Genomic DNA, 11,268 nt, shown 5'->3' on the forward strand with positions numbered 1-11,268 from the left:
CAAGCTTCTTGACATTCCCTTTGTTTGATGTAACACCCATCAGTTATTAACAGGAATGCATTAAGCTGCTGCTTAGCCTTAGTAATGCCATGTTTAATAACAAACACTGCTTATCTCCCCTCTCTGCAGTGGCAGCCATTGTCCAGTAGTTTCTGGACGAATTATTCTCTATCAATATATAAAATTTTTATACATATATATGTATCCCTACACAAGCTGCCCTTCTATGTGTAAAGCAATGGGAGAGTTATGACCAGATGAGATGAGCTTACAACTCTTCCTGTATCACAGAAGATGGAAGTGCAAGGACTTTCTGGGCTGCTGAATCCAGAACCTTGTGACCTCACTGCAAGAGCATTTACAGAAACTGACATTCCTCTATTAAAAAAGTAAAAAAATAGTATGAGAGAGACATTTTATAGGTAGGGATTTACTACACTGCAGATTAAAAAATAAAATCTGCCACTTAGAAAAAGTGTTACCACTGTCAGAGAACTCTCAGAGCCATTTAATTCTGGGTGGATCCCTCCTTCCTATATTTGCAATGCAACGAAACCTGAGAAAAAAAACTGCCCTGCCTTCCATGTGGGTGACAGCAGGAAGGACACAGAGGAACCACAAAGGAAGGTGTCTGCTCAGTAGATCTTGCTATGGAATGGACAGGCTGCACACATATTCCTGAAATTCATACCAGTCACAGCATCCACGCCAGTTGTATGTCCGCAGCTTCATGGATGCCAGAGCAGAAGATGAACCTGCAGAAGCCAGCTCAAGCTCTGGGCCTGCTCCATCAGACATGCCTGCCATGAACCTCCAGCCTTCCCCCCAGGCAGCTTCAAAGCTGTCGCTGAAAAGGGAAGTAGTGCTGTCTACAGTTAGCTCCTTTCTCCTTTTCTGGCAGACTCACCTCCAGTCCTATGGGAAGAAAAACTGAGACAGAGACCAGTGGGTGACACAATTGTCACTTCTTTCCATAACCTTGTCAGGGTTGTGATACAGTCAGCTACCATACCTAAAGAGGGTAACAGAGACAGCAAATCTATGCTCTCCTCCACCCAGCCCAGCTCCCAGAGCACACAGCTCTTTGGGATTCATTTACTGGACGTTTCAGAGGGACACCTGTTGCGTTACACAGATCTATTTGGTTACAGAAACCTACCATCTGCCCTTGTGTTGTACCAACCAAAGTCTGCAAGCACCCTGACAGCAAAGAGGATTATTATTACATTTCCATCTGCTCTGCAACATGAGCTGCCCACAAGCAACAATCTGAAGATGTCCCTGAGCTCCTAAATCCCACCTTGCCCTTAAAAAAATGTAAGTTACAGGAAGAACGGGAGGAGCCATGATAATCCATTTCCCTCAAAGCACAAGTCACATCCACAGCAACATTTTAAACTTGCTCCACTTCCTGCATGGCTAAATGCAGGGAACGTTAACGGGTCACATCAGATTCATCTAAGTGGTGACAACGCCAATATAAAACCATTGACTGGGTCTGCACCAATGTAACAAACTTTAAAAAAGTATTAAAACAGACTGTTTATTACAGCATATGATGTGTTATATTAATTTACACAATGATATATATATATAAAAACAGCCATTGATGATGTACAGTAAATTGGACATCAACAGGAATATTAAAACTACTGATACTCATGCACGTGACATGCATATGGTTTTTTTTTTTTTTTTCAAAAGCAGTTGTACACAATATACTGAAGTTACTAAGCCTTAGTCAGCTATTCCAACAGTTTACTCTGAACACCACTGCCGTCTGCAGTGGAACTCCTGGGAGATTGAAGCAGAGTGCACTCCAGAGAAGGCAACTTAACCTTGGAGACAGATTGAATAGGAGCCCTTTCCTGGTGGGAGAAAGCTGGGGAAGGACAGGGGTGAGTTTTAGGAAGAGAATCGGCAAGAAAAGAAAAAAACAGGCCAGGCTACCAGGAGGAAGAAGTTCAAGATGTGGCAACAGGAGCAGCAAAAAGGGACAAGCAAAAATATGAAGACCACCCACACTCCCTCCCCCTTATCGCCTAAAAACTTATGACCTTAAGCTGTCGATATCCTGTATAAGACCCAGAACTGGAAAACTTAGGCAAGGAAGATCCATTCCCAGAAACATTAGCCTTTTTTCAAAGCCTTCTGACACCATGCACTGGAGGCTGTTCACCACTGAAATGGCAGTGTTATGTTTTTTTTTTTTTTAAAACAAGTATAATGGTCTTTTATTTCCACGTAAAAGGCACTAGTATCCACCCAAGTTCTGAAGACAAGTGACATAATTTACCATAAGTTTTAAATATTTGTATAAAAAGAAAAAAAATCTGTGGAAATATGTACACAAAAGCACCTTGCTTCTGAAAGCAGAAGCAGATACATTCCACCAAGTCACCTCACTAGACCGTTGTCATGAGCTTCAGGGAGCCCGACCGAAAGCGGAGGATTTTCTTCTTGAGGTTGTGGGAGGCTTTGATTTTGACAAAGGCCTTTGCCGCATTTTCATGCAGCTCTGGCGCCGTGACCGTTTGAATGGGGAGTGTCTGGACAAACTGAGACCAAATAAGGCCCCCACTCTCATCAGAGTCGCTGGTGGTTGTGCTCTCCCCTACGAACTCCACCTCGCTCAGGCTCGACTCGCTGTCTCCAAAGCAGTTCGTTGTGTAGTTGCTCTGCTCGTCCTCACTCGTGTCTACCACGGTGGAGTGGAACAAGGACTCGCACTCCGCCGAGTACTCCGAGTCGCTGGCCACGTAGGCGTACGGACTGACGTAGGGCAGAGGAACTTGCGAGTAGACCCCTACACCTTCTCGCCGGTTCCTCCTCGCCCTCCGTAAGGCCTCCTCGTAGGAAATCTCCGCTGACGACTTCCACCGGCGGTAGTCAGCCCGCTTGTGTTTAGGCTTGGCCACCACAACCTCTCGGCCATGCCCGTGGGATCGAATGGCGGATTTGTGCAGGCCAGCCTGCCGATTCTGGAGGCCTGACTCCGGCTGCAAGCCGCTGCCTCTCTTCCCCCGCGAGGAGGGTTTTTTCAGTTTCTTATTTGTATCCAACTCATCAGGAAAGCGGCACTTCTTGCCGACTGTCTTGGTTTTCTCCCGCAAGGTCTGTGAACCGTTTTCCAGCCCATTGGTAAGGTGGGGCCTGTGTTTCAGCACGGAGCTTTTCAAAATCTTGACATTTCGGGTGCCTTTGTGAAGCTTCACACTTTGCTGTTGGGCTGGTATGTACTGGGCGTTCACCAGCAACCCATCATCCAGGCTCTGGGAAGAAGAGCCCTCGCTTTTGAAATCCAGCGCGGGCCTCTCCTCGACAGCAGGCGATGAGGAGCGAGCTGCCTGCAAGTTGCTCTTTAGCAGGATTTTTTTGGGAGGTTGGCTGACCCTGTTCTCCGGCTGCAGCACCACAGGCTTCCCCGGGCTCTCTTTGGGAGATGCAGCAAAGTGCTGGCCGTTCTCCTTGGGGACATCCCCCGCCGCAGCCATTGCGTTGCGGTTGAGCTCCAGAGGTGCCGGTTTGGTGCCCCGTGGCAGGTGCTTGCTCTGAAGTTCACTTGTTACACCGGGTGGGAAAGCCGGTGGCAAAGGTGCCTTCCTACTCTCCAGCTGCTCGCCCGCTGGCTCCCTCGGCCTCTGCTTTAACGGGGAGGGTGCCACGTGGTCCAGAGCGGTGGTCCCACCAGAAGGCAAGCACGCTTGCTTGGAGCTCTTCAGGTTCACGACATTACTGTGAGCCACCACACCTGCAGGCTGCCTGACGCACATGCTTCCATGCCTCAAGATCCCTTTGGTGGGATCGGCGTTGAGACTCGTCCTCGGTTTGTTAGTCCTTACCGCATGAGTCTTTTTCTGAACCAGGCTTAAGATGTACCCATCTATCCTCTTGCTGGTAGAAGGGCATGGAGCCGGCCAGGAGCTTTGCGGGAGAAAGGTGTTGGTGGATTTTCCCGAGTCTGTTTCGGATCCGGCGCAAACGTCGCTAATATCGCAACCAAGCCTCTCCTCTTCTCGCTGGGGGTTTTCAGTCACGGGGAGAAGAAACATGGGACTCTGCACAGCTACCGCATGGAGTGGGCTGGGGTACCGGTAGACGTCGTTCCCGTTTTTAGACACCAGATCGCACTGGTACTTTGGATGCACATCTGCAACGACATCGAGGGAATTTGAGTGCGGTGTGGACAAAGAGCGACAGACAGAGCCTGCAGTCTGGTCCTCATGCTGGCCTTCCTTATTATAGTCCATCCAGCCTATGAGATCTGAAAGGCATTTTAGAAGAGTTTAGAGAGCCTGCCAGGGACAGTTCTGCTACGTTTTTCACGTGCCGCCAAGGACACCGGTCCCATCTACACATCTGATGCAACGTTTTAACTACAGCAGCACTGTTCAAACAGTAGAAACCTTGCAACCAGGGATGCCAGTCAAGCGATATAAAAGCAGCAGTATTCTTCTGTGGGTCTCTTTCTAACTACGTCTCTGTAGGATTTGCCCCAGTATGACTACATGGTTAAAAAAATAAAAATCACAGCCCTAATGAGAACATTTACATTGGTTTCAAACCTGTGCCTAGGTTGCTAAGAGCTTCCTATTTTACATCCAAGCCACCCGAAAGTCTGTAAGGGTCTCGTATGTTTATATTTTAGAGTCACCTGTAAAACTCACTGCAGGCCTCAGCACGTATGAGTTTTATATTTTACTTTACTAAATCCAAGGAGAAACATAAAAAATATGGACAAGAGACCAATTAATTGTTCTAGCTTATTGACAAATTTTAACTTCCAGATTTTTTCAAGCAGATCTTGAATCAGAAAAAAATCCAGATTTTATTGTTGTTATTATTATCATCATTACTACTTTTATTATCATCATAATTATAATTCTAATAATGCTAACAATAACACGTGCTTCTTTTGAGCAACAAAGGGTTAAAGAATGGAAAACGGGCTCATCTTTCCACACAAGTACAAGGACTGCAGGTCAATCCAGCTGACATCCTAGTCTTGGCTCTGCAAAGAGAGTTCTGTAAGAGAAATCCAGTGCGTTTCAAGATGCATGAGTCAGATTTAATGGCTAAGGCACTTATTTAGGAGGCAAGCAACCTTAGGAGAAGGTCTTCAATCCAAGCACCTAAGATTACTATTTTCTTAAGTTTATGTTGCCCTTGTCTTCCTGGGTAGGGGTACGATCTAAATGATCCTTCCAGATCACTGTCAGTCCTGTTTTCTACCCTTGGGCTAGAAACTTCAGCCAGGGTACTCAAATTTGAATGCTCACTGCTTATCACTTCTCTAAGGCTTATTTCAAAAGAGGTTTCACAGACTTTGATGAAATTAGCTGATAGAAATGATGTTCCTGTGCGGGCAGGAGAGAAAGAATAGGGAAGCTAGGAGCAGGAACTTCCTCCAAATCACCTCACAGTTTTCCCCCATTTCCTAAATTCTATGTCAGAGCCAGGAAACGTTGCCAAGAAGAACTTCTTTGAAACATGCCAGTTTGTGAAATTTCATCTCTAAAAGTGAGATGGTATGCTTAATGAGATTTTTAGGTTTTTGTAATGTATACAGAAAAAAACAGCAATGCAATCTGCTGGAAATCCTTGTGTACATTTTTCTGTTTATGGTGTGGTCAATGAAGATCACATACACCTTCCATCAAAGAGCATTAAATTACCTCGAGCTGCTCAAAGGATAAGTTAGAGGATTTCTCAGCATCTCAGAATGAATGTATTCTGGGCTGTATTTTCCCACTTTAGAGTTGCAAGAACTTGAATTATTTTGTCCTCGATTCACAAAATAATCACTATAAATTAACCTTAAAGAGCAGAATGGAAATTGGAAATACTATTGTTAGAAGCATCCTCCACATAAGGCTTTTTTATGAGTATGTTTGCAACCAATAATGCTTGATCACAAATGTCCTACTGAAGTGTCCTTTCTGGACAACAGGCAGAGGAGGCTTTCCTATTTAACCATCCCACACATTAAGGCTTGCATCTTCAGCCTAGTGTCAAAGGAAATTCATCAGCTCTCTGCCAAAGCGACGAAATACTTTCTCCCTGTTCATGGTGCCTATTTGTCTATACTACATAAATGCAGGACACACCTCAGTGTGGTCACCTGGGGGTTGAGGACCATCAGAACTGACAAAATGACCGCTACAAACAGACTGACATGCACCCTGACCTCCTAAGAACCTGTAGCTAGCTCCTTGCTCTGTCACTTTAATGAGGATGTGGTTGTTGAGGTATCTCTCATTATTGCTATTTAGTAAAAATGCTATTATTATCATCATTATTGCTATTTAGTACAGGAAACCATGAGAAATTAGCCGACTACTATGTTTATGTGCATAGGTACCACTGCCCTCTACTGGGTAGAGCAGCTGTCATATTTTCACATGTTATTTTCATGCGTTTAGAGTGACATATTCACATGTAAGGCTGGAGTAGTGAAGGGCAAACAGTTCTGCCTCGTGACCCATGTACGTGATAGGCACTGGAATCTTTTCAGAGCACAGTATGTCAAATGAAAGGAAGAAGGGTTAATTCAACCCACATACTCCTGAGGCAGTATTTCCAAAGCCAAAGCCACCTCCTGGAGTACGATGTACTCGACCTGCTTTTACTATACCTGCAGATTTAGGGCGTCCATCTGAGATATTCAGTGTTGCCTCCAAAGGGCTGCAAAAGCAAGTGCTAGAATGGCAACTGGATAAACACTCACTGAAGACAGAGTTAGATGAATTGGAGAGCGATCCAGAAGCTCCATCACTCAGCTCATAAAACCCTATAAAAATAAGAGTTTGGATTTATATTAGTTATGTCTACACAAAGTTACCATTTGTGTCCCTGGAAAGGCAGTCAAGCTCATGTTTATGTTGGCTTACTCTGTTGCAATTAGTTATGGGATTTCATTCAGTCACCCAAAATACAGCGCACAATTTAGTAATATCCTTATTGCTATGAAGGATTCTGTTTAAAAGTAAGGCACTTAAAAAGTAAAAAAAGCAGAACTTAGCACGTGAAATTTTGAACTTTTTTTTAACCTTTACAGGGGTTGGGCTTTTAACATTTACAGGGGTTTTCAGATTTTAGCAAGAAGGATTCAGGCTGTGTTTGACACCCCATTCATTTAATAGTGTATTATACTTCCAAGACAAACTCTCCAGCTATTACTGTGCTACAAGATTTTTACTAAGTGCTGGGCCCAACGCTGCCCATTATTTTCATCAAAGTTCTGGAGATAAATAGTGAACAACAAGAAAGAAGGAAAATGGTAAACAATGTGCAGACATGGAAAATTGTATTTCTTGGTAAACTGGGTCTACTCAAGAAAAAGATGACATACCATAATCAAGATTTAAATGTAGGAAAAAGGAATGCAGGGCATGTCTACAGAATGGGGATGCATCCTGGAAAACAATAATCCTGAAAAGGGCTTAGTCAGCGTGGAAAAGCAGCTCCATCAAGCTTAATGATATGGCAAAAAAGCTAATGAGATTGTTGGATGTACAAAGAGACTAATGAATAGCAGTAGGGAAATGACTTCAGCAGTCTATAGAGCACTGGTAAGAAAGACTTTGGAACGGTATGCCTAGTCCTTGACTCCAACATGCGTAAAACAAAGCTTAAAAATTGGAAAGAGGCCATAACGCTATTTAAGAGCTTGGAAAAATGCCTTAAAACAAATGACTTAATGAACTTGACCTGTTTAGCTCATCAGAAAAAGTCAGGAATTATACTGTATAGCACCTCCCAGAGGAGAAAAAGCTGAGTACTAGAAAAGACCTTAGCTATGGGAGAAAAGCATATATAAAAAAAAAAAAATCAGTGGTGGAACAAGTCAAATTCAGATTAGAAATTAGCAATGGTTTTAACAACTGCAAGTTGGTGGATTCCCGGCTTTTCAGTGTCTTCAGAACTAGTCTAGATGCCTCTAAGAAATGTTCCCCATAGTTAAATACCACTTACTGACTTCAACACAGTTAGAATGGGAGGAAATTCAATATATGGGGAATCAAATTGTTTGATTCAGTGTTCCCTTCTGGCTGTAAGATCAATTTTGACATCTTCCTCCTGCCGGTGGTGCTTCCTTTCACCATTTTTCCTGCAGCCTCCTTCCTAATATGCAGGAGAATTAGAACTTTTTTGAACTAAAAATCTAATTAAGCTTGAAATGCTCCTCTGAATATGTTGTGAACTTTACTAGTAGGCATTAATTATCAGAGTGTGAATGTGCTACAGACGTTTACTGTTGTAGTACTGAAAACTACAGGCAGTTTCATTCCAGGTACCAAGGGAGGCTCCACGTTGCTGAATACTGGCCTCACCTGAACTTGGACGACTGTCTGTCTCAAGGTGTTCATCTGCTGTTTTTTCCACATCCAGGCGGAGATCACTTATTTGCTTATCTAGCTCTTGCAACTGATTTAGTAGACCAGCATCCCTCCTCCTCAAGCAGTTCTGGAAAACAAGACAAACAACATCAGCTCCTTCAGCGAGGCAGATGTGAAAGGGGCTCCAAAGACAATCAGTCTTCTCCATCTGAGCATCACGGAAATACCTCGCTGATATTCTTTTATTAAAAAATACAAAACAGAACAAAGCCCTGAAATTCTAGACAGATGCTCTGGATAAATACTGAAGCATTATGCAGTCACTTCGTTCCAGCCTCATCCAGTCAGTTTTACACAAGGAGCACGCTCCACAATTCAGGAAGACCAACACATTACGCTGGCAAAGCGCTCCTTTGCAGGACCACAGCTGTAACAACAAACCTGTATCGTACAATATGGTCAAGCCAGACCCGCGTGCATGAAACGGGCTATTTGGGTGAAGGGACAGCTTTGCCAGTGTAATGGGGGACGCTCACCACCACAGCGGTGTTAGTCAAAGATCACATCTGTTCATACAATGGGACGAAACAGCTCTGCCAACAAGTGCCTGTAGTGTGGGAACCGCCTTTTTCTGCTGCACATTATGGGCTTCTAGTCTACCATATAGACAGCAAGATTCCCAGGGCTGGGATCACAGCCCTTTTATTAGTTTTGCAGTGCAGCAGGAAGGAAGACTAATTCTTCCTCTTCTCCCATTATAATTGTATAAAATTGCTGTGGGATGAATTTTAGGGCTATTTATGAAGGTAATTTGATGGCATAAAATAAGCAGTAAGAAATGATTTTGTAAGGCACTCATTAACCCACGGTCAATGCAATCAGTTTCCCTGTGTGTATTATAATGTTGCTTATCCATCATCTGTTCAGCTTCATACCCTTTAATTGTTCTGGCTTTGGGGAAAGCAGGGGAGGCAAGAGGAAGAAGGTTTATCTCTTTTTTTAAAGTAAGTGCATCATTTGATCGGTGCCCAGCAGTGCTCTGATACGCTCATCACAAAGAGTTTTGATGCTCATAATTGGACTAGTTCTAAACTCATTAAATCCGGGACAACCTTTCCCCTGGGGTGGGCCATTCCTCGGGCAAAGGGAAGGCGAATGTTAATAGTAGTAGCGAGACTGTTTGAAGATGTGCTGGCATTTAACACCATCCTTGGAGAACCAAAGGGGCGATCCCAGGTCTTCTCCCACATTTCTGAGGGGAGCCGGGAGCTGGCTGGAAGCCAGGCTGGCAGAGGTGATGGGCTCAAGTGGTAACTCACTCTGCCACCTACTGCCACCAGTGTCCCCCCTCCCCCAGCGAGCACCGCGTCTGGTTCCAATCTGCAAGGTCAAGTGCACAAATTAAACTGCTACCACAAATCCCCGGGTTTTGGGGTTGGGTTTTTTTGGGGTTTTTTTTGAGTAATGATTCCCTGGTCCTTCACTAACGGCTCTTTGGCAGCCAGCCCCTTCTCAGCAGAAAAAAAAAATTATTTTTTACCTTTTAAAGAAGGAAGTAATCCTAAATGAACTAAACCAAAAGACTAACATGAAGAAAAGGGAAAAAAAAAAAGGGGGGGGGGTGTGTTTGGGGAAAAGAAGAAATCAGGCAAATAAATCACGCACTCCAACTTCTCCCTGGGTGAAAGCAAATGCTGAGCCGTGCACAAAGACCGCCAGGCACAGCTGTACGCTATTTTCATTGAAAAATGATCTGCTGCTTCATGCCGCCCTCCATCTCTTCCCACACCGGCTACAAAGCGCGTCCTTCAACAAAAGCATCCCTTCTTTTCAGGGGCCCGATCCTGCCCGTGCCGGAGCGCTCGTTACCTCGTCACCTCCTCTCGGGGTTGCGACCCGGCTCCCAACTTCCATTCAAGGCAACGGCAGCGCCTCTCTCGCCTTGAATGGAAGTCGGACCGCCGGCCTGGCTCTGGAAACCCGCGGGGAACTGCGCAACCACCGCCAAAACCACCGGCAGAATCCGGCCCCTCACCGAGATGTCACCGCTTCGCCCCAAAGCCCCGGGGGCCCGTTCCCCTGCTCCCCGCCACCTCACCGGGCGGGCGGCCGGGACGCCGTGACAAGCCTTCGGGGGACCGCGGCCGTCCCCAGCCGCTCCGTGGGGAGCCACCCGCGCCGACGGCGACCGGGGCGCATCCCCCGGCGACACACCGACACACACAGAGCCCGACGTGTCCCTTCCCCCCCGCCCCCCGCCGCTCACCAGCTGCCTCCGCAGGAGGAGGATGTTCTCCTCCAGGAACTTCTCCTCCAGGCTGCGCGGCGGCGGCCCCTCGCCCGGCGGCTCCCCGCGGCCCCCCTGCGCCCCGGGCACGGCGCCCACCGGCCGCCGCAGCAGGAGGCTCTTCACCAGCAGCTCCTGCCGCTGCCTCAGGTACTCCAGCTCGCCCAGCCCGGCTAGCGTGGCCTCCAGCCGCTCCCGGGTGCGCTGCCGCTCCGCCTCCGCTTCGCCCTTCTCCCGCCAGCGCGCATCGGGCTCCCGCGGCCCCCCCGCCTGCCCCGGCCCCGCCGCCGCCGCGACGGCGGCTACCGCGGGGCTCGCCTTCATCGCCGGGGAGGGGGCGGCCGCCGCCTGACAGGCCCTGCCCGCGAGGGGCCAAGCGCCGCCGAGCTCCGCGCTGCCGCCGCCGCCGCCGGTCGCGAATGGGCCGCGGGGCGCCCGGCTCCAGCCCCGGCTGCCGCCGCCCCGCGCCCGCCCACCGCCGCCCCGCACCCGCCTCCCCTCCCGCCCTCCCCGCCCGGCGGCGGCTGCACGACCGCCGCCGTCTTCCTCCTCCTCCTCCTCCTCCTCCCACCTCCCTCCTCCTCCCACCCCGCTCCTCCGTCGTCCCCCCGCCGGGCCGGGCGGGGTGTGGGAAGGTGGGGT

At 47.5% G+C, this 11,268-nt stretch overlaps 1 protein-coding gene across 4 annotated transcripts; it reads right to left on the reverse strand.

Annotated features, from left to right (window-relative positions):
* Positions 1-1,526: 1,526 nt before the first annotated feature.
* DACT1 (dishevelled binding antagonist of beta catenin 1) lies at positions 1,527-11,024 on the reverse strand. 4 transcript variants are annotated; one of them, XM_074821007.1, is made up of 4 exons: positions 10,606-11,024; positions 8,334-8,466; positions 6,728-6,790; positions 1,527-4,150 (listed from the first exon to the last, which is right to left on the reverse strand). In XM_074821007.1, exons 1-4 carry the CDS (start codon positions 10,948-10,950, stop codon positions 2,406-2,408), a joined length of 2,286 nt encoding a protein of 761 aa, XP_074677108.1. In that variant the 5' UTR covers positions 10,951-11,024; the 3' UTR covers positions 1,527-2,405. The 4 variants fall into 4 exon arrangements, with proteins under 4 accessions (XP_074677108.1, XP_074677106.1, XP_074677107.1 ...); XM_074821005.1 differs by having other exon boundaries at positions 1,527-4,264; XM_074821006.1 differs by having other exon boundaries at positions 6,635-6,790.
* Between the last annotated feature and the right edge of the window lie 244 nt (positions 11,025-11,268).

Source organism: Strix aluco, chromosome 4, assembly GCF_031877795.1.
Source record: "Strix aluco isolate bStrAlu1 chromosome 4, bStrAlu1.hap1, whole genome shotgun sequence".
Classification (NCBI taxonomy): domain Eukaryota; kingdom Metazoa; phylum Chordata; class Aves; order Strigiformes; family Strigidae; genus Strix; species Strix aluco.